This window comes from Neolamprologus brichardi, chromosome 12, assembly GCF_056152115.1.
Source record: "Neolamprologus brichardi isolate AB-2024 chromosome 12, ASM5615211v1, whole genome shotgun sequence".
Classification (NCBI taxonomy): domain Eukaryota; kingdom Metazoa; phylum Chordata; class Actinopteri; order Cichliformes; family Cichlidae; genus Neolamprologus; species Neolamprologus brichardi.
In genome coordinates, this window is record NC_142115.1 from 32112474 (window position 1) to 32136308 (window position 23835).

A 23835-nucleotide genomic window follows, 5' to 3' on the forward strand; every position below is an offset into this window, starting at 1 on the left:
ACATCGACACACTGGGAGGTTTACTTGACCTTTGTAAGAGTATCAGGACCTGTTACCAGGTAACAAAGTCGAGGAAGTTGGAACATGTGTACTTATTTATGCTTTTAGGAAACATTAATGTGACTTTATGTGAAAAACGATAGGGTCCTTGAGGGATAGCAGAGCGGTAATAGCCAGGGTTTCCAGGAGCTAGTAATAGATACATCATTGCACAACTGCTATTTGGGAAACAGCGTTCACATGCAGCAAAAACTTCAAAGCCTTCCATGTGCAGAAGGCCAGGTTATTTCAATTAGCCTTCAACAAAAACCCTTCTTCTACCCCAGCTGGACCCCCACCTATCACTCGCAGAAATCAGCCACAGGGGACCCTGTCACTGTGTTTCCTTTTACCCCCCAAGGGGTTTGTTTTGGAAAAGGAGAAGCCAGTCAGGTTCAAAGTGGAGGAGAAGACTGTGGGGTAACATGAGATGACGGTCTGTCCGATGAGGCATGCTGCAGCAGTGAATATGGATGATTCTTTTATTTCTGAGCTCTAAACAGTAGTGTACACATATAAAGGAGAAACAACTAGAAAACCATGGGACAACATTAGATTTATTGATTTTTTTATGTGAGTTATAGATACTCGATCATTGTTTTCAAATACAGATATATAATGTTGTTCAAAGATTTCCAGTGGGAGAAGTTCACAGTAAAGGATTTGCCATAAAAATAAGCTTCTCTCTTTGCATTATTTTCAGTTTACGGTTCAAATATGGTAAGGTTTAGTTTAGTTTAAAGGCAACATTTCAAAAACATCAACCACAATTCACAGAGCTTCTTAAAGCATTGAAGGCAAACGTCTTCCGTGTACACAAAGATTCAGAAAGCAAGTGTTGACAGAGTGCAAAAAGTTGACCTTTATGTAACATTTGCGGATTTCTCTGGCTCAGTCACTCAGCAAAGCCCTTCGTTTGACTGAAGGCTACGAACTCACACGTAGGCTGAACAGAGTTCAAAGTTTTTCAACCAAAAACTGGTCAGGTTCACTTCACATTTGACATGAGTCTGAACACATCTGGTCCTATTTTAAACTGAACGGGAGAAGGGAGTGTTGATTGTAATGATGATAGGTCCATGTAGTATTTACACAGTTCTCTCTCTCTAGCAAAGATCGGGCGTTCAGTCATGCAAAACTGGGATATAAAAACAATCATGGCATTTTTCCTTTTCTTCAGTTCCCTCAATCGTCACCCCATGCACCATTTACCACAACCTGGAGGTTTTCCAACCTAAACAAGAAGAAAAACACGAGGCCAAACAACAGACTGAAAGCCTAACGCCTGAGGTTTTCTTGATAAGGTCAACAGGTCAAGAGAAGAGCGCCGTCCTATTCTGTAGTGCAACTGTGTGTGTTGGTTTCCAAATGCTCAGCTCTGAACATATTTGTGGCCATTGCTGATATGGTTGATCCATAATTCAAAAGGACTTTGAGAGTTTAGCAAGGCTGCTGTTGGTTCACCATCTGGATTGGTTTGTCTTTCCTTTCTCTGGAAATACAGATAAAAGAAAATAGTCACTGAACAAACTGTTAAAACAAAATTAAACCGTGAGACCTGAAAAGCAACCAACAAACAAGAAAAACACACATTTTCATCCTAAATCCCTTTTGGGTGTGTTGTTATTTCAAAGATGGTCATTGTCATCTTTCCAAAGTTACTGTGGGGGGAAAAAACATTGCCCTCCAGACTGTTTCTCCTGCAGCTTCATGGGAGTAGTAGAAGTAATAGAGAACACTTGTTTAATCAAAACTAACTGCGAGTAAATTGTGTGGTGACCTTGCATCAGGGCAAGCATTATTTTCAACTCGGCTCTTATTGACGGTGCTTTATTAAGCAGCTTTTATAAAACTTGCAAAACAAGGAAATAAATGTTGAAAGGAAACTGTACTATGCCTTCTGTGGTACATAAACTACAGTAGTAAAGCATTAGGTGGTTTTTGACCTTAGGGCTCATTGGGATCATTTGAACTTGATGAAAAGAAGGCAACTTGTACTAAACAGACTGGATTTGATCCTACAATGACTGGAAGGGCATTACGAAAGAACTGTTTACTGAAGAACAGAAAGATTAAACCTAGTTTTAAAAACGTGGATGTTGAGTGGATGAGTATTGTTTTAAGGGAGATCTGATAAAATAGTAACCCATCCTTTAAGTCCTATTCACAGATCATCATTTATACTTCGGTAGTTATTCAGGGTTAGATCAGTAAGTTATTTCAGCATCTGCGCTGGCAATATCTGAGCAATTTTTTTGTAATCTAAAAGAACACAAACACTCACCCTTCACTTTGTTAGGTACACGTGATAAACGGCAAATATCTTTTCAGCAGCAACTTAGTGTGTTTAGTCATGCAGACCTGCTGAAATTTAAGCCGAGCATCAGAACAATGGAGCTTCCAAAATGACAGAAAGACCACAGCAACTCAAATAACTAGTCTTTTCAATCAAATGATCCAGAAGAGCATCTCTGAATGCACAACATTTGGAACTTTAAAGAAGATGGGCTACAGCAGCAGAAGATCACACTGAGTGCCATTGCTGTCAGATAAAGACAGGAAGCTGAGGTTTAACTTTATATAGGCTCACCAAAACTGGAAAATAGAAGATTGGAAAAATGTTGCGTGGTCTGCTGCAACATTCAGACAGTAGGGTGAAAATCTTGGGTGAAAAACATGAAAGCATGGATCCATCTTGCCTTGTATCAATAGTTCACACTAGTAGCAGTAGTTGTGTAGTGGTGTGAGAGACCTTGGCATACATTTCTTGGCATACTTTGGGCCTCTTAAGGCCCAGTATGCCTGCTGTGGTTGCACAACGCAGGGGTTACCACAATCCAGGGGTGCAAGACCTTCTAAATTGGCAGCTAGCGACAAGCAGTTTGACATCAACTTTGGTTTATGGTGTGATGTGTGAGGCACTGCATAGCAATTATAATGGGACCCTTGGTACCAGCTGAGCATTGTTTAAATGCCACAGCCTACCCGAGTATTGGTCCTGACTGTGTCCATCCCTTCAGGGACACATTTGTAATGGCTGCTTCCATCATACGTATGGCTGCTTCCATCATACGTACCATGTCACGTACCAAGCTGAAATAATCTCAAACTGGTTTCTTAAACATGACAGTGAGTTCACTGAACTTAAATTACTTCCACAGTCAACTGATCTCAGTCAAACCTTTGAGATGTGCTGGAGCAAGAGATTTGCATAGCTGACAAATCTGCACCAACTGTGTGATAATATGATGTCAATTTACAGCAAAATCTCAAAGAAATGTTTCCAACTCCTTGTTTAATTATGCCACAGAAAATATGGCAGTCCTGACACAATTCGGTGATGACATATGAACCCTGCTTCTGGGTCCAAACTACTCTGCATTTATTAAGGCTGCTGTGTTTTTAACGTGTTTTAATGCTTTGCATCTTGTTCTATTTAATCTGAACAAGTCCCTAAAAAAGTCAGTGATCACTGTCAGCCTCTCTCGGTTTTTATTACCACTATTCATTTTAAAGCTCAGTCTTTAAAACCTTACGATGTAACTACAGCCCAGCCCATGCAGCAGTATGTTAATGACTGACTTCGTATTGTGGATGGATTATCTCAGTTGTTCTCCTGACTGAAGTTTGGTCCGTTTACAGCATCCTGCCATGCAATTCCATTTGTCCCTAACTTTTATCGAGTGGAAAAAAGTTACCATTCATCCTCCAGCTTCACTGTGCTAATGTGTTTATATTATGCTAACATAGCTGTGTAGCTAGCCACCACGTAGCGGTGTCACTACCCGATCCGTACCGGAAACCCGATCGGTACCCCGCATGCGCAAATCTTACGTCACTTCCCCTCTTTGCCAACATTGCGACATTCAGTATATTTGAATGATACGGTTAGCGCCCAGTTAGCTCCTAGCATTTCGCAACAGCTCTGCCTCCTTTCCGACTGCCCGGGACATTTAAACAATGGATAATCCGTATACAAACAAATTCATGCTTTTCTCCTCAACAGAGAGCGTTCCCCGATTGAACAAAAGCGCCGTAAAATAAGAAGAATGGCGCCTAATTACAGACGTAATAATATTGACTTAGCAATGTGTCACATGAAGATTCAGCAGCCAGATTAAGTGTTTACTGACAATTGACAGTGATAGCGGACATCATCATCACTATTCCAGTCAATCCTCTCCACACAGACAAGCATAAACACACTCGACTATCACTAAATCAAATTTAACACACGTTTGCAATGACGCCAATTCAGTTTAGAATAGGGTTCATTCGCTCGGTCAGCAGGTGGCAGTATCCTCGTACACTGGGGAGTAAACTGCCATTAAACGAACAGAAGAAGAAGAAAACCCCTGCACATGCGCGGTACGGATCGGGTAGACCCGATTTGTACGGTCCGACTTTGCACATGCGCAGTAAGGATCGGGGAGTCCCGATCCGTAACTATCTTTTTATTTTTCGTTTTTGTCTACATTGTACTGAAATGCTTCATTATTGCAAACATTTTAAGATATACTTATTATTCTTAACATCTTAACAGATACTCTGACCCGTAACTATCGTAAAACGCTTCGACCGGAAGTAGACACCTTTCGCGCATGCGGGGTACCGATTGAGTTTCCGGTACGGATCGGGTAGTGACAAGCACATCATTAAATACCAGTTAGCCCAACTTCAGGAACCCTACAAACGTCACTGCTGTTTAGTTTTCTGTCTTCATTTATGCCGGCAGTGATAGCATAGCAGAGCTGTACGTCTTAATTTCTCAGAAATCTCTCAGTCAGAACATGGTATATTATGTTGAGGTAGAAACTAGCGAGCTAACTTCCTGCTAACTTCTAATTCTGTTAAATTTAATAAATTCTGTTTGCATGGATGCCTGGATGTTAAACTTCATTGTTACATCTGGTAGAGCAGCCACAATGATCATTTTATTAAAGATGAAAGAATTTATACAGTTTGTAACTCTCAGAGATGTGGCAGTGTTCGTTTGACTTTGGGACCTGAAGAGGAGTTTGGACCCAGAAACGGCTAATGATGTCAGACTTAAAGACCAGATAGTAGCAAGGTGCACCTAATGATGTGTCCAAATGGGATACTGACAGTCATTTTAGATATGTCAACATTTGGACTGTGATTAAAATTTCATGATGAGAAGCAGAGAAGAAACCTCCCAAATTCAGAGCTATTTTTAAGTCATATTTTCAGATGCATAAGTGAGACACCAGCGTTTCCTACCATTTGGTGTTGAGACGGTTTACCTCTCTTTTCTAAATGTGTTTCCCACATCAATCCTTAAATCTATTCTGAACCCTTTTCCACATTCAGACAAACACCCCTCTACCTTTTTGATGTGTCATAAAGCAGAAGTGGAGAAGACATCACAGTACACACACAGTCACACAAACACAGACTCACATCATATGGTGTAATGACTTTCCTACTACTGTGGTGAGCTGCTAGTCAACCTGTTGAAACCTGCAAAGTAACCCTAGATGTGGAAAGTACCCCTGCAGGTCTGAGACACATGGAACAGAGGCTCAGGAGCTCTGCAAGCTTTGTATACACAAACACACATAGCCTCATGCACACACAGAGCTGTGTAGTTTCACTGCTTCTTTCCTCCAGACACACAACCCAGACATGATCTGAAATACGGTAAGACCCCAGCTACTTCCATCCTGATATGCTTCTGATGTTGAAGAGGAATCGATGTGTCTGCACTTGTTGGTAGGAGACTTTTCATGCATGTGTGCTCATGCACATCAGTGCCCCCACTCATCCTGGGAATGTGTAAGGTGTCTCAACACACTTGGGCTACTGTATATGGAAAAACTTTATATTATTAGTAGTATTTGCAATAAAACAAACAATCTGTGTCCTTAAATTAAATGTTTAATTAAACCTAATTTCTATTAGTTTTTAATTTGATTTACTTAAAAGTTTTCTGCGCTTTTTTTGAGAATTAGTTGTTTAATAACATATACTTGACTATTTTTACAGTTCCACATGGGTGAGTGCTAAGATCCATAGGGCTGTTAATGTTTAACTTCAAATCACTAATTTAATAGTGTGAGCGTTCTGGATATGTGATGTGGTTTTTAATGTTTGTGTGGTAAAGAACAGTGTTATGGCTTGGCTATAACAACAGGCCACCATGGATGAGACTTGTAGTGATTAATTATTTTCAGTGAGAAAACTCTCTACTGATGGATAAATTAAGCCATGGTCAGTTACTTTGGCTCAGTATTTTGTACATCATTTAAAATTCCGCTCTTTTCAATAAAAAGGAATTCTAACCAATCAATTTAAGTTTGCATAATTTTCAAAGCGTACTTGTATTTTTTCTAGTGTGTATGCACCTTAGGTCTCCAATTGCAGTATGTGTACCAGCATGCTGTATGTGTGAGATCACCTGACTCACATCTGCAGACCTTTTGACACTCATCATATCTTTTTACACCTGGCCTCCTATGATCAAGACTTCAAGAAGAGAGGGCAGGTGTGCGCGCTCCCTGCCCTCATGACTTATAAACCTAGTAGTTTCATCAAGCCGCTGCCCCAAGTGATGCTGGAAGCGGGAGGCAGCTCTTGACTCCCAACATCCATCTTTTTTCCCCTCCCTTGCCTTAGTTATAGTGGGGGAAAGCCCAAATGAAATCTACGAGGCCATAAAACAGGCCTTTAATTTGCTTGTATATGCCCAGGAGCAAGCACTACTATTAGCCTCTTGTTTTTCTGGACTGCAGTCATAAGCATGATTCTGCAGGGTATATGGGTTTGATCAGATCAGAAAGAAAATTTATGAGTGACGTTTAGAAGGCTGAATATCAAATAAGCAGGTGGGATTTATTGCATCTGTATGTCTCTGCTAGCACAGCAAAAAGGTGACTTGGGAGGAAATGAGAGGGAAAGAGGACCTCTAGCTATGTACCAGTTTGCACAAGATGACAAGAACTTCCAACTTCAAACATATAATCTCATCAAAGACTGAGTGAAAGATATATGGGTGGCTATGGCTGGAGGCCTACCAAACAAAAACAAGGCACTAGTTATGTCTTAATTCACAGTGTGTGCCTGACCTGAGGAGACCTTGGCATTGCTGTTTCACACAGAAAGAGACACAGATCAGAGATAACCATGGTTTTTAGACATGCATGCATGCATTCTGTATGTTATCTGCTATTAGTGTAATTTTATCTTACTGATCAGCTGCAGTGTTTTCTCTGCACTATCATCCTGAGAGCCACGTTCTGCTTTCTGCTGTCAGCTTGTGATTACTTGGATCTGATAAGTAAACAAACTAAGCTTTCTCTTAGGACAGAAAGTCAGAATTTCCTTACATGGCTTAACAAATATAAAACACTATAGAGCACAATCAACTACAAAATGTTGAAAAACCAAAAGCCCCATTTGAGAATGCAGGGTCTCAGGCTCAGGCTATATTAAATTTACTGCAAGTGCAAATTTAAAGTATTCAGTTGGTAAAATAAAGTGGACACAATTGTGCAACCTTGACAGAAAAAAATAAATTATTATCCCGTGTATTTTTTTCAATCTAAAATGCATTTATGAAACAAGAATGCCGTCTGGTCCCATGATGTGGTGATAAAGGGGACATGCTGCATGCCTGAGAAGTGGCTGTACCTCAGCAGGTAGCACAGGTCATGGTGATTCTATCCACGTCTGCATACTAAATTTCCTTTGGCAAAATACTAACCACAAGTTGCTCTCCAACAGATCCATCAGAGTATGAATATATGCAAACGTTAGGCAGAAAAAGCACAGATAAGAAAGTGGTTGTATGAATGGGTGTGTGAGGGCAACCGGACGGAGCTTGAAGAGATCACAACAAGGACAGAAGGAAACTAAGGGCTTAAATATACACATGAGGTAATCAGGAAGGTGAACTAAATCAGACTAATGAAACAGGGCAAGCAGAACTTAACTCAGTGCACACAGGATGAGAGACTATCAAAATAAGACAGGAAACCAACAGACAGAGAGACCCAGATTCCAGACTCAAAACTAGCTTCAGGGAAGGAGTAAACACAGAGATAACAGACTAGCGAGACTGAAGGTAAACAAACACGATGACACTGAAGACAGAACACGGACGCTAGAACAGACTGGACACAGAAAAAGAAGAAAGAAATCAAGAACTCTAAATAGACTCAGAGATGACAGAAAGGAATATTTAGAAACTACAATACATGTCATCTTATACTTTCAAAGGAAATTAATCAGACATCAAGAATAAAGTCTGAATACTGGTAGAGTAGAAACATGCTCTTCCATTTACTCTTACTTTTTAGTGAGGTAATCTTACCTTTTTTTCACACTATAAACATAAACTTACTGTTGTAACACATAATAAAACTTGCTGGATACCAACACTGTACCTCTCAACTCAAAAAGAATCCAGTGAAAAAATGCGAATTCATCTTTTCATAAAAGAAAATCTAATTAAGAGAAACAGAAAATCAAGCTGCTGCTAAAGTTAACTGCTGTGAAGAGCACTGTGACTCCTAACACTTACCTTTTTTATATTTCTTGTGTCCTATATTACTTTTAGTGGCATAAGCACAAAAATATTGATTTTCATGTGTAGCAAATCATGAGCATCTCACCTTTTTTGTTTCCTGTTTTGTAGACTGATTATTATTCCCACAGTGACGAGTGCTAAGAGGGAACCGACAGCACCGAGAACAAAGCCCACTTTATCGTCTGTGAAAAATCACAAGAATGTAGTATTAAACACTGCTATAAACTATTTATCCATCAGAACAGTCATGCACCCATCGCAACTGTATTATTTGGAGTATGAACAACATCAAGAGTTTGTAAAACAGCGAGCTTGTTTTAAGATCTCAGCACAAGCTTAGAAACTTTCTAAACAGTGACAAATGATGAATGACTAAAAGTCCTTTTTTGGCTAAACTGTTACATATATAGTGAACATTTATGTATCCAAGGACTGGTTGAGTGGCCGAGGAAGCACACACAGAGGCATAAATGGTTATTAAGTAGTATAAGATTTATTTATAGTGCTCACCAGACTTATTTGTCTGGTGAGCACTATAAATAGTGTCAGGCTCAGGGTGATTTTGGGTGGAAAAAAAAAAAAAGAAGAAAGTACTCTTTCCCCACACAACATAAATTTTGCTCACAGTGTTAAAAATCTATTATTCATCCAACTGGCACACTGAATATCCCTGAATATAAAAGTCCCCCACTTTTTGACAGTTTGGTTCTTCAACATTTTGGTGACATGTCAGACGCACTTAATCTACAAAGGCTTTAGTAATATTAACACTGAAAAAGTGTATTTGTTTTTACAGCAGGGAACTGATGACAGTATGTATACAGAGGAAAATGACAACAGGAAAATACGCTAAAATGCTGAAGCCCTGATCTTTATTATTTAACTGGATATACAAAACATTTCATTACAATAACTAGAATGAAGGGGTTAGTAACCGTTGTAACAGCAAGACAAGAATAAATGCACCAAGTGGACAGTGCCAAGTGGTCTACAGACACATAAAGTACCGAATTAAAAAGACTTTGTCCTATGGATTTTAACATTGGCATGGTGAGTCAGTATAAAAGTGAATATGAACCAAAGAGAATCATCAGATTTGACAGTTTCCTTTGTGCTAAACAGGCAAACACTGAAAGCTTCTTGTTGTTTCATTTTGTTCTAAAGAATCACTTTGTTATGCATGCCATTCATATAAAAAACAAATCGCAGGTATTTTCTCATCTAAACCAATTCATAAAATATTAAAAAAAGTATGATTGGCCAATTAGCCAGAAAGCAACAGTTACTAGGCAGTGTAGCAGTTTTTAAACATACCAACGGGCTTAAACAAAAACTAAAATGATAAACCTGGCTTAAAAAAATAACTTGACTCTAAATTGTGCGCACTTGTTTAGGTGATACTGTGATTAAATTAAAAAATCTAAAATGTTCCTTTGGGAATTGGCAAGCACAAATGAACTATACAACTTTCTATTTGAGTCTTAATTTGAGCACATGTTAAGTGTGATGCTGGTCCTTAAAAATAACCTCAGCTGTGTGAAAAAAACAAAAAACAAAACACAAAAAACCAAGGCACAACTAAAGCTAATAAAGAACTACACCGAAATGCGCACTGACAATGTACTAATAGCTTCACAAGCTTCTAAACTACTCTGTGTTAATATCAACGGATCAGATCTGGATGCAGCAGGAGTGACATCAAACTTCTGCACAACGACTGAATGCTAGTCCTCCACATGCTCCCAGTATAGTTATAATCTTTACCATTAAAATCAATCTGGTTAGTCCACTCAAACTTCACTGATCAAATAATAAACCCACAGTGAGCAACAGCACTTGGGTTGAAAGCATCACATTTCCACTGAGATGAAATAAACACATGATAAATATCACAGGGTTTGACAGAGAGTATCCCTCACCTGCTTCACCTATCCTACAGTGAAAACAGATGAAATTATATGTTACATATTATCAATTCAACCTCAGAATATTTCTGAGTTCATAATGGTTTGGACTGATTAAAATGCATTCCTCTGTCTTTATCTCTGGAAGACATTGCTAGTCGCTAACACACCCAGACACCCTTGAGCTATGTTCTTAATGCGTAAAGCTTTTCGCAACATAGAGATAAGTTTCTGGGTTTTCCTTTTTTTTCTGTCATTGCTGATACCATCTCAAAATCATTCTGTTGACTTTTCTCTCCTTGGTAATAGCAAAGACGTTTCTTGTCGTCATCTGTGTGCTTCTCAACCTGCCTGACTTATTGTGACAGGTGCAAATATTCTTGGAATTTGAAACATGTATATGATTGAAACTTTTGCCATTATAGGTTCCCTGTACAAAATTAAAAACAAAAAAAACAAAAAAATGCATTGCATCACCACACTTACAAAAAGTAAGGTAGGTGCTAACTAACAACACTGCTTGTCAATCATCTGGCATTTAAAAATGCCTATTCACCAACCTGAAGAGGTGATGAAGCGATAGATCTTTCAGCCCAATTCTACTTTTTCTGCATAATCCATCATACAAAATGTAATCAAATGGAAAAGTCTCTTTTTAAAACTTGTTTTATTAATAATAATTAATTTAATCTTTTAACTTTATGCATCAAGCAAAAATTAATTTATATGCACCATTCTCTGACTGGAAGAAATTTGTTTAACATTTAAACCTATTTTCTGCACATTCCAGCACATAAAATAAAATATTTTTTGTGTTTACACTCACTCTTTCAAATAGATGCAAGTAAAACACAGCAGAAAATAAATAAAGTCAAGACTAGTGGTCCTGTTGCTCTATTTTCACCTGTAAAGCAGGAGTAGAGTAGGCGGAGGTTTACCCTGGTGCAGGTGTGCCGCAGCGGTCAGTGGAAGAATCCGCGAGTTTCTCTGTGAATTCCCCATTACGTCGTAGCGCACTCGGTGCTTGCTTGGAAGTTTAGGGGGGTGGGGTTCGCTGTAAAAAGAAGTTTTCTTCCCACGCACAACGGACGCTAATGTTTTTGTCACTTTTTATGGAATCAAACTCAAAGTAAGGTCAGTACTTCCACGCTTTAAACGCTGCACGCTCATACTCTCTCCCGCACTCGATATATGATCCATTGTTGATCTGCACACAGGTGTTGTCACGAACGTTGCACTCGCTTACGTCATTGTCATGAGACATTCTCGCAAAAAAAAAAAAAAAAAAATCACGGTTTTAGTAACGCAGTAACGCAGCGTGCTTACGGGAAAGTAACGGTAATCTAATTACCGTTTTTGCAATAGTAATCCCTTACTTTACTCGTTACTTGAAAAAAGTAATCGGATTACAGTAACGCGTTACAAGTAATGCGTTACTGCCCATCTCTGCTCGTCACTTGCCAGTCACAAATCAATAACTGTGAAGTTTCACATTCAGATCCACCGCACTCATCACATCTGGTTTCTATATATCAAGATGGCTGAGATGAAAATAATCAAACTGTGGCTTTGTAACAGGACTTTACAAACCAGTGGGTAATGCAATACTACACGTCCATCTTTTCTACTGTGTATGATACTAACAGAAAAATGCAGTGTGAAGGCCATATGAAGTACTTGCTGCAATTCTTCTAATCTTGCTCAGCACAGTGTGAAACAACACATGTCAAATGTTTCAACATTCAACACTGCCGACTTCACATTCTTGTATTCATTTTTTAATTAAATGTTGAATTAATTTGAATTAAATGTAACTTGAACTCAAAATTTAAATATGACAGAGGTGAAAAAGCCTGCTATGTGGAATTTATCAAGTAGAGACTTTCAGTGACAGAAATGGCCACGAGCAAGACACTAAAATGTGAGCAACATGACTGGTTTTAAGGTCTCGAGCTGCCCCTGGTTGGCATTTCAATTCTCATTCTCCTATGCAACCTGAATTTACCAACCACTTTTGCCTCTCTCTCAATGCTCAGCTGCACTATCTCAGGGGAATATAAGAGAGAACCACAGCGAGTAAATTGAGTGAGGCTTTGTCTTGCAGCCCACGTCACTACTCCCTATGAAAATTGCTCGATCCCCTTCTGGCAGCTGTCACCTTCCCTTTAATCACTTTCTTCCCCTCTACGCAAGAAACTGTATTAATATTATAAGGCCATTAAGGTGGGCCAAACCTGTTATTGGTATGCATTTGATACCCAACCAGGGGTATTGTTTTTCAGAAGACCGTGACAAGGCACAGCAATGCTAGTAAGCTCTATAACCTTGTAAGTCTCTCACAGCCCTGTCAGTCGTGAGATCAAAAGCACTCAGAGGACTTTCAGTCCAAACTCCACCTTCACTTCTCCAACACTCCCATCTTTCCAGCAGAAGATATTAACATTATCCTCACAGCACACTGCACCACCACTACCTAAAATCTAAAATGGCTAAAAAAGCACGCCGACAAGTACAGCATCCATCTCAAATAGCTGGGGATTTTAGTGATGGGAAAATTCATACAGAGATCCACTTTTGATGGAAAGGACTTACTGTCACCTCTGCTGACAGCAGGCAACGTTTCAGCAGCAACTCATTAAAGTGACTCAGAGAAGAAGTCAAACTGGATGTGGTCACATTTGTTGTTCAGCCTTTTTTCATCTCAGCTGTGACTCCAATTCTGCAACTGTTCAGCCTGCACATCGTGCTGCAGTGATTCATTTAAGGCGAGGAGGCGAGATCCACCAGGGCGTCTCCAGCTCTGTCTGTATTTAGTATGTTTACTTGGTTCGAGGTCACATTCGAATGGCGGAGGTAACAGCTCATGCAACACCTGCCATTCCGAACCTCAGGTCATGTTTGCAGTTGTTAGCTCTGATTTGTGTAACGAGAGTGCCACAGCAAATATAATCATTGCCACATAGCTAAAAAGGCCCACCTTTGTGTGTGTATGTGTGTACGCCCGTGTAGAACGGTCACATTAAAGCACTACCTCACAGAATATGACTGTTTATTTGTGCACCTATCTGTCAGAGAGACAGCACAAGCTACAATCAACAATTTCCACATCTCATCTCGCACCATAAAAACAAATAAAACCACGCGGCCTTTATGAGCACTCCGCACGCATAAAGAGATGAGAAGCATCGCAGGAATGTGTCCAAAACTTCAACTAAGTATAAAGCCTGTTTCAAACTAACTTGACATTCGTGTTGATGAACATCACCGCTCTACTGCAATGACCCAGCAGTTTTTCAGCAGTGGAAAAGTTCACAGTGTCTAAGGCCACAGGCAGCCCATCAGGTCAGGAGCCTGACCGGGAGAATTCTTGTCATTTTTTCCAACATTTGCAAGCTTTCGCAGCATGACTTCGCTCCCCAGGGGTCAGTAGCACTACTGTGCTCTTCGCCCACAATCTTTGCTCACCACCAATCCTAATTGTGACAATTGAAGGCCCAAAAGTTCTTCTTCTTCTCCCAAATAAAATTCAAATTGAGTTTTTGACACACTGAAGGAGAGTCATCCATCACAGTCGCACAAGTTCAAGTAGTCAGAAAAGGGATATGCATGGTATTTTCCAATTATGCATAATGTAATAATAATTTAGATGAAACCTTAGCAAAAAAGTCAGAAAGCAAAATAACAGATGTAGAGAAAAACAAAGAGATGTCACCAGGCTTAATAACAAACATTTCTAAACAGTTCTGCTCTAGATAACCACGTTATGAAACCAATATGCTAATAATTGAGTTTGGATCAATTGTATCCAGCTGTACCAAGCTGTTTGTTACAAGGGACTCCAAATCTTTTCAGTGAAGCTCATTTATCCCCGATCACTATCAAGAGGAAGTCTGTGTTTGTGGTTATAACGAGGAAAGGATGGAGGGCAGGAGTGAGGCCACGAAAGGACGAAAGCAGAGGTGGATCAGAAGTTAAGCGCTTTCGATTCTCTGCTTCATCGCTTCTCAGACGCACCATTTCATCAAATCTTAATTTAACTGCAATACAAATAATTACTATGTCATTACCAGCTGTTTTCTTAAAATCAACCATTTATTTCCACAAAATGAGGCATTAACCCGCTCTGTCACAAACGCATTATACTGGGCCTGCGTTCCAGCTCACTTTCTTTTTACTTCCATAAACACTGCGACTGATGTTACAAAGAATATACTGCACACATACTACAGAAAGTACATGCATTACAAGCAGTACGCAAACAAACAAGGCGTACTGCGTGAATATAACTTTGTGAGATAAACTGTTGCTCACACATTTGTCACGTCTGTAGAGCCAAAAAGGCAAAACAAAAATTTTAAAAAAAAAACGTTATTAAAATTATTTTAATTGGAAGCAGCTTGGCTGTGAATATGTGTGAGGCTTTTTTCAGAGCATAGAAAATAAAAACTCTGTTAAAGTTACCAGAAAAAAAACATTCTGGTTTTCAGGCTGCAAAATGAATTCTGATGCTGTACGAATCTTGACATACTGGGAGAACTGGTACTGACCACACTAAGAATATTCAATTGGAAATACTGCCATCTGATGGCATCAGCTTAAAACTACAATACTCATTTTAAGTTCTTAGATGAGGTGATGAATGAAAGCATTAGATGGTTCCAGGTGGTTCTAATTCACAGACATAAAGCCGAGCCCGTTCAGGTTCAGACGTTTATAGCTTTGTTACTGAAGGTCTGCATGAGCAACCACGAGCCAAGTCTATGTAATCTTTGCTGTCCAAAAGACTGCATGACAAGAAAGAGATTCACCAGTCATCTCAATTTCAAGAGGAAGCTGCTACCAATTGTGGAGCACGAAACATGTAAGTTTAAACTGACAGAGAAATTACAGCGTTCACATTTCCCCTCCAGTCTAAATTGTATTATACTTCAGTGCCAATGACAGTATACATCATGCTACAAGACTCATCTGGCAGGGAGTTACAAAGAGTTTGAGATATGGAATCTATCACAAAGAAAGCGGGACTTCTTTTTTTTCAGACATGTGGCACTGAACTCTGTTGCCAATGGGAACTGTTTTGAAATATCCACCATGTCCCATCTTTAAAGACATAAAAAAATTGATCAAATGCACGCGATTCTGTTCAGATCATCAACACACTTGTTTGTCTTGAAAAAAAACAGCTCATGAATCACTTGGAAGAGAGATTTTCATTAATAATGTCTGCAATAGTTATATAGTACTGGATCATGTGTGTTCATATTATTGCTGCTTTTCTCACATTCATATCCGCTGAACTCATTTTACCGAACACAGAAAGCTATTCATTACCTCCGGCAAGAAGAATATACTTTTAGTAGTGTGTGTGCGTGTGTGTGTGCATGTCATTAATCTGTTTGTAAACATGATAGCTCAAAAAGTTTGGCATGATATCTGATCAAATTTTGCAGGGGTGTAGAGTGGGGTCAAAAATCCATCAAAATTTGATTTTTTTTAAATTATAAACTTCTAAAAGTGTGTATAAAAACAAGAAATTTATACAATTTCAGTTCGACTAAAGGTGAATACTGCCCACAGAGTGTCCTGCCTCGGCAGAGATTTGCGTTCTCAGAGAGCTTCTTGTTTATTATGGCTTTACTTTTAGAGCGTACCTGTAATACAGAAGGGCTGATCTCCTGTCCAGGTCCCATCACCCAGACAGGTGCGCTCTGCAGATCCATACATTATGTAGCCTTTGTTGCAGGCGAAGCTTAGAGTGCTCCCCTCCAGGTAATCAGTCCCATTCTTCCTCCCATTCCTTGGTGTGGGAAGCCAGCCACAAGACACCACTAAGGAAGAATAACACACTAAACTATCATTCCATTGTGCTCTGCCAAGTACTAAAGAAAAGATTAAAAAGAGTTATTTTCAGACGTATGACTATAAAATTTTTTCCAAAACTAATATTTTCTCTTATTAGATTTTCTTATGGCATAATGTGATGTATAATCCTTTCTACGTAACAACACTGGTGTTCAGTGTTGTTCAGATACTCAGTTTTATTTAAAATGAAACAGTAAGAATAAACATGTAATCACAAACTACATATGAATAGGCTTCCTCTTATTTCCTGTGGTACCTGGTTTCAGGGCGTGCAGTAGGGCTTGGTGTTTCTGGTAGGCCTTGAGTGTGGCATTTCCCACTGTGAGGTCCCGAGTCGTCAGGGTATCATATTTACAAAACTGTGAACCTTCTCCATAACACATCGTCAACATGTCTGCCACCAAAGGGTCGTCAAGTCTCTCGGGTAGAGAAAAAGCTGGAACAAAAGTGGGGTCATGGCTCGGTGGGATATTATACGTATCCAAAAGGTGCTCTGAATCATATGTGAAAAGGGAGGAATTCTTTGAAATGTTCCCTATGGACAGAAACAATAAATAAGAAATATTTTCATTGGTTAAAAAACAAAAACCATACAAGTATATTTGTGAAATTACTACACACTGTCATTTAGGTTAGGACTTAACAAAACGGCTTATAAATGGTGAAACTAAAGATCTGTAACATATAGGGGACATATCTCTGAATAAAAAAACAACTATTTTTAAACCTTGGATGAAACTGATTATTTTCTAGAATGTGGTATGAAAAGTAAAGAATTAGAAGTACACAATATGTAAGCAAGTAAAAAACCCAGAGCAGAGTCAAATACATGCTGTCGTTTTGTTTTGAGTGTCTGTTTCAGTTAAAACAGCACATGAAATCAGTTAAACGGTTAATTGTACGTCAGCTGTTCACTAGGTTTTAAGGATCTGTAACAATTGAAAAGCACCAATTTATGTGCTTTTACTTGCTCTCTCTAAAATCTGTTAAGGCTAACTTAAAACATGCAAGTTCTCCTTCTGTGCACTCTCAAAACATTTATCATAAATTGAGCCAAATATGTAGTCCTTTTATTAAAACGCCGAAAAAAAACATTTGATGTGAGGATTATTAGCAAATCTTTAAATTCCCCATGACCTTTTCCCTTTGTAAACACAGAAAAGAGCTCGCAAAAACAAAATGATTCATAAGCATATTTAGTGTTTTCGATTGATAACTGGTTGTCAGTGTTTGCTCAATGTGATAGATTTTCTGCTGTTTCACAAACAACAGGCTCTCTCACTTACAGCTGGCTCCAAAGGTAAAGATTTCTTCCAACGTGGCATCAGCTGAGGAGATGACTTCTCCGAGTTGGGTGGTTAGATCATCTGATGGGTCAGAGTTCATTGAGCCAAGGAGACCCTGGGTGTGGTTGTAAAACTCTCCTGGAAGCAGCACGGTCACTGCCATGGTTCCTTCATACAGACGAACCTCCACGCCGACACCGGAGGAAAAGATTACAGTCACCTTCCCAGGACTGGGGCTGAACACATACACTCCTAGAAAACATAGATTCATCCATGAGTTTATAACAAACGGTTCCAGTTTAATAAATGTAACAATAAAACAAAAAAACTGAGCAACTAAAATATGTATAAGTCACATTTTGCAATAGTACTGAACTATAGTGATGCCACTATAGTTAAAGCAACACAAGGCATGATTTAAATTTTAAAAAACTTGTGTTTTATCATCCTAAACAATAACTGTCTGCAGGCTTTGCATCACATAACAGGCAATCCTTAAAATGTAAGCAAGAAAGCATGAGAAAAGAATGAGAACAAAAAGCAGTGAATAAACTGTTGGAGGAATGCACAGTAATGACAGGAAGTCACAAAAGATCACCTCCAAAATCAGAGTTTTTATTTTATTGAAGTTACTTTGTTAATAATTAAGATCCTTCTTTTGCTGTAACTTTGGGTAATAAAAGTGTAACGATTTTTATCAGAGCTTTAACCAAGTCAGGAGAATCTAAAGCACCTCACCATGCAGGTCCATCCATCTCTGTTCAGTGAATGGTAGGATGTTTTGGTTCCTCAGCACCTGAAGATGGGCCCCTGCTACACGCACCTCAATGACATCTGATGCATCCTGTTTCATAGCCACTGACGACAGCCGTGTGGCTTTGGCCAAAGTACCTGGTTTTTGGACATAATTACATTTTAAATATGCATTATGTACTCTGAAGTCAACATAAAAGGGGACCTATCATGCAATTAACATAATTTACAGCTCCTTGTTTATCTTATGCTGGGTCTCGGTACAAACACTCGTTTCATCCTCTGCCAGAAACAAGCAATTTTTTCCACTCCTGTGGTCACAGTCAGAACTCTGTGCTTAAGATATTAGAGCCCTATTTGGGACAGTCCCTCTTAATGACATCAGACAGGGGCAAGAGTAGAAAAAAAAAACATGGTGCGTTTCAGGAGGGCCTTAGATTTTGGCTCTTACTAACTCTTATTTGTAACCAGAGTAATAATATAAATGTATTTTTTAAAAATAAAAGTTGACTTTAAGTCTCTGCCGTTTCAAATAATCCAGATGTTTGTCTTCATTGATCTAATGAGGGGACTATTAATGGCATCTGGCTTTCCAAGTCACTTGGCCCATGGCTCTTATATAATGACTTGGAAAAAATTCTAACGAGCGAAGCTAACATCTGTTCTTCTTCAACACATCTGACTCTAAGAAGCACTGAGTAAAAAAACAAGGCTGTCATTTTGTAGCACTAGTGCATTCTCTTAATCTAGGGGCTTAGTTTGCTTCCTCTCAGTGTGTAAAAAGAGGAACAGTGCAAGCAAAACAAGACCGAATGTGTCACGTGATGTTAAGGTCAGTATGTGTGGGCAAATTCCAGAGGCACGCCATGGGGATCAAAGAGTGGATTCAGACAGGCCATTCACCTCAAACGTGGACTCACCGTTCTTAAGTTTCACCTGTTCTGTTCTGGCCTGAACACTCAGGCCTTTTGCTGGTGACGACACAAGGTAATATTCTCCTTTGCCATTGAAAGTGTACCTGAGGCCGTCGAACGTTATGAAATGTGGATCCCCGAGGACGACACCTGCGAGGCATTGAGAAAAAAGCAGCGATGCCCACAAACATAATTATTTCTCATCTCTCGCAGAGCTTTTCTAATATCAACATAGAGGTTGCGATGTTGTTTTTAAACTAATGAGACGGAGTCAGTTTTTTGTTTTTCACATTTTAACTCTCAGCAATATTCTGTCATTCATTTACTTTACCTGTAAACCAATCTTGTGTAACTTGCTGCTCTAATGACCGTTTGCAGAATATATTATAAGGTTCAAGGAAGACAGAAGTATTTGGATAAAGATTAACAAACACTCAGTGTGGGCCTATTTATTTTAGCAATAAATGAGGATGTTTGACTTTTAAAAAAAAGATACTTACTACTGCAGTATGCAGTATAAGACACATTTTTATATAGCTGACTTACTTGCTGAAGTTAAACAACAAAATTAACTAGTCAATAATTCTGATATAAGACTCAAATAAAAAGGTTTTATCAGGTCTTGATACCCGCTTTTCATTCCAATCTATGAATTAAATAAAGACATATGACTTGACTGAAGAGTCGTCTCACCTGCTCTTGGTGGTCGGTAGTTTTGACACCCACTTGAAGGTCGACGTTTTAAGTATATATGGCAGTGTGGGGACCACAGGCAGCAATAATAGAAGCTCATGACATCATAAAGCCAGTGGGAATACCCTGGCACCCGTGGGGGTTTAATGTAGGGTGGCGAGCCCCAGTCGTGAGCCCTGTCTGGGGTGCTTCCACCAACTGAGTCTCCAGTCAGCACCAGAGCACCTGTGCTGTCATAGCAGCACTGCTGCCCTGATCCATGGATGGGACTATAAATAATAAAACAAAAATCACAATAAAAAGGAAAAGCATATTTCAATTTTACATTTTTAAAAACTTGATTTTTTCTTGATTATGCCACGCCCACCTGGCATGAATTGCTCGGACACAGTGGACACAACCTGGGTGGTAAGTGCACACGCTCCCCCTCTCAATGTCACAACTATAATCAGTCTGAAACAGCAAAATGGATGGAAAATAAATAACAATGACCGGTGTAAATCTTTAACAGGTCTTGACAATGTTACCCTCGCAGTCCACTACAAAGGAACAAATCAGCCAGACTGACAATTTAACTGAACAAGATTAGAAATATTTTCAAAAAGACAGGAGAACAAAATCCAAAATCCTCCCCTGCTGTCTTTTAATTTCCACCCTTATTAGCCTTACTAACCGTAACCCTGAGAATACTAAAGAACAGCTTCCTTTTAAAAACAGTTCAGAACAGTAAAGGTTCTTAGTTGGGATTTTTTAAGCTGTAAATCAGAATCACATCCTTTATTAATCCCTAAAGACATGATGTAAATATACTTTTACTAAGGGTAAGGGTATGTAGACTTCAGTCTAGAACAACTGAAGAAAGGCAATCCAGTACAGGAGTCCTATGCTCTACTATATCTGACCATGTGACACACAATCTGTACAGATATTATTTGAGGATTCGCTGAGGTACATGTACTCACATGAAACCTGCCTGTATCTGCTCGGGCCTGAGCCAGTGTGCAAGGACAGTCGATGAGTTCATTCAGGAAGTTTGGCAGGTTTTCCTCCAGGACATCCCACTTCAGACACTTAGTGTGTGTCCAGGCTGCAGAGTTTTCTCTGAAAGCCTGCTCCAGGTGCCAGGCCAGCACGTGGCCTCCACTCCAGAGGCCTTGTACATCTCTGTGTTATAAACAAAACTGCGATTTTGGCACAAATAAAAACAGAAAACAGTAGTAGATCATCGTGTTTCAGATGCTAGCAGACATTTGCAATGATGAAGGCTTGTAGAGAAGGTTTACAATCAATCCAAATGTCAAACCTTAAATAAAAACTTTGGTTATTACAAAGACAGTCACCTTGAATCTAAGTTTTTAAAGCCAGGCACATTTTATGATCAGATTAAATCCAAATAACCTCTTTCTGATATCTGACAGATATAAAACTATACGTTTAAGATGAACCTCTTATTCTTATCCATGTTCATAAATACACTGCTCCAGTGGTGGATGCTAATAATAAATATGGCCACAGTTTTGAACACTGAGGTCAGCGTGAGTTTGAGCAAAAAAAGCTAAGCCTCTTTGTTTCAGACATGTTTTTCTCCATTTCAGTCACAGAGCTTTGGTTGTAAGTACAGAAGCCACTCCCACTTGCTGCTCAAATCTTTTGCCTGTGAGGAGCTGCCAATCAGATAAAAGCCTTAAGATGGCCTTAAAGACTGAGGAGCTTCCATGCAAATGATGGCCAGTATAACAACAAAGGTTATTTTGATCTGGGAGTCATGCAAGAATAACAATACAGAACTTGAAATTAGCATGATAGTTCCAGTTCACATTTTTTCACCTTATTCCTAGAATTTTAACAACTATGAAAAGGATGCAAAATTGTTAGCATTATAGCAAGATTTTAGAAATATGGGACAAAATAATGTTTAAATATGACACGTCCAATGCCTGATATGTATTATAGATACCTTGCTCCTTCCACGTTAGAACTCGCAGTAATGCGGATATTGCCCAACTCCCAGTCAGAGTAGTCCTCTTTGGGCTCAGGGATGAAGCTGAAGGCACCGGTGTTGGTCAGATTTCTTCCAAGAGAATACAGATACCGCAGCTCGGCCTCTAAAAGGGCTGATGCATTTGTCTCTTCTTTTGCTTTAAACTCTCTGTAACCCCACAGCTCTATGTTGACCTTCTCTGCGCTGATCAAAGAACTATTCCAAGTGAACTCAAGTCGTCCTGCCACATTCGGCGTGCCGTAGTATTGCCACTGCGTTGCATTCACCAGGGTAACTTTATAAGCAGGATCTGCTTTACTTGGATGGACTGATAGTTAAACACAACAAATGTAATTGTAATTCACAAGTTGTAGCAACAGTTTTAATAATGTATTGGAAGCAGCATGAATAATTGCAAAATGGGTCTATATTATTTAATTTTTTCACACTGGCCAATATATAGTTGGGGGAGTGGGAATTAAAATACTGTATGTGCAATAAAGTCTTCTTTAAATAGCACTATAGTTTCTAAATCAACCTAATAGACAGTTATTACCCAAAAAGCTTTAGATATTGATCAGTTTAGAGACAGGGCATCAACAGCTTTATATTTCAGCAGCTTACCTGAGAAATACTGTGCAGATCTGTCAAACTTAATGCCATCTGTTGAGACATCAAATGGTATCCAACCCGTCTCATACAACAGAGGAGAAATACAGTATGCACGGCCCTCAGCATCAATAAATCCATCACGTAAAATTTCACCTTTAAACCTGCAAAAAAAGAGAACACAATTTATTAGTAACAAGAACTGTGTGATTCAAATGGAAAACACAAATATAGAGAGACTAGTGAAATCTGACTACAAACCTTAGATTCCGTTCACGCTTAGTGTATAAACATAAACGCCAAATCAGTTTAGTAAGCTATGTTAACATCTTAGACCACCTTTCAGCACAGGTAAAGCACTTTCTGCCCCACATTTCCCATCAGTTTGCTGGGATCTGGTTAATTACTCACAATGCCATCTAAATCCTAGTAAAATATCTCTGACCTTAAAATTGAGGATTACATTCTTATACTACAAAAACACACCTGCAGAGAAGCTGCCCATGGGGATGAAGGTCCAATCCGAGGATCCTGAGCGCTTTTCCGCCCAGCATGGAGCTGGAATAAGGGATCACCTGGAAACAGGACTGATTGTAGTCTGCACAGCAGCTCATCAAAGACATACAGGTGGCATGGCAGGAGCACTTCTCCAGTACATCTCCACAGCGTCCCCTGCATGTTTGACCTAATGAATAGTAAAAACAAATATTTGCACTTCATACCTCAAAATATATATCGAATTTATATTACAACAGCACAGCCACATTCCATTACAAGGTGCGAGTAATTTTTGATTAACTGTCTGCCGAAAACCTCTGAAAATGACTTACCAGCTGTGTTATATGAGAAAACAATAAGAAGCCCACTGAGACAAAATATCTTAAAGTTTCCCCTCATCTTTAGCTTGGACAACAAAATAACGTTCACGCTCCTGCCTGTGTTACACCATCTTTGGCTGAAAGTCTACCAAAGGTCATTTGAGGAAGCAAACAAAATTAAGTATTCGACTTTAGTAACAGTTCTAAATCACGAGGTACTGATTAACAGACGCTAACGTAGGTCTGACGTTTTTATTTATTTTTCCTTTAGGAAACCAACAAAATGTATATATTCTTCCCAAAACTCGCATTGTCACGTATTTAATTTCATTTTCAGCTATTTAAAGTTACAACTTTAACCGTTAACTCGTACTTGGTTCACTCCACTAACATATGGGTTTATCCACGCATAAACTCGCGAGATTTTA

At 39.2% G+C, this 23835-nt stretch overlaps 1 protein-coding gene across 1 annotated transcript; it reads right to left on the reverse strand.

Moving 5' to 3' along the window:
* Positions 1 to 619: 619 nt before the first annotated feature.
* On the reverse strand, positions 620 to 23830 carry susd2 (sushi domain containing 2). The gene is made up of 14 exons (XM_087849351.1): positions 23420 to 23830; positions 23076 to 23274; positions 22605 to 22753; positions 21957 to 22308; positions 20962 to 21163; positions 20367 to 20452; positions 20000 to 20268; positions 19313 to 19456; positions 18378 to 18530; positions 17640 to 17891; positions 16610 to 16888; positions 16143 to 16319; positions 8673 to 8769; positions 620 to 1531 (listed from the first exon to the last, which is right to left on the reverse strand). Exons 1-14 carry the CDS (start codon positions 23484 to 23486, stop codon positions 1480 to 1482), a joined length of 2478 nt encoding a protein of 825 aa, XP_087705477.1. The 5' UTR covers positions 23487 to 23830; the 3' UTR covers positions 620 to 1479.
* Between the last annotated feature and the right edge of the window lie 5 nt (positions 23831 to 23835).

Bases quoted from the DNA above. Each gene is read 5' to 3' on its own strand.
- susd2 (XM_087849351.1), bottom strand. From the start codon at position 23,486: ATGAGGGGAAACTTTAAGATATTTTGTCTCAGTGGGCTTCTTATTGTT. The intron at 19,457-19,999 runs GTGAGACGACTC...AATGCCTCGCAG, and splicing joins CTACCGACCACCAAGAGCAG to GTGTCGTCCTCGGGGATCCA. The intron at 8,770-16,142 runs GTACGCTCTAAA...GATTTTTCACAG, and splicing joins TCAGCCCTTCTGTATTACAG to ACGATAAAGTGGGCTTTGTT.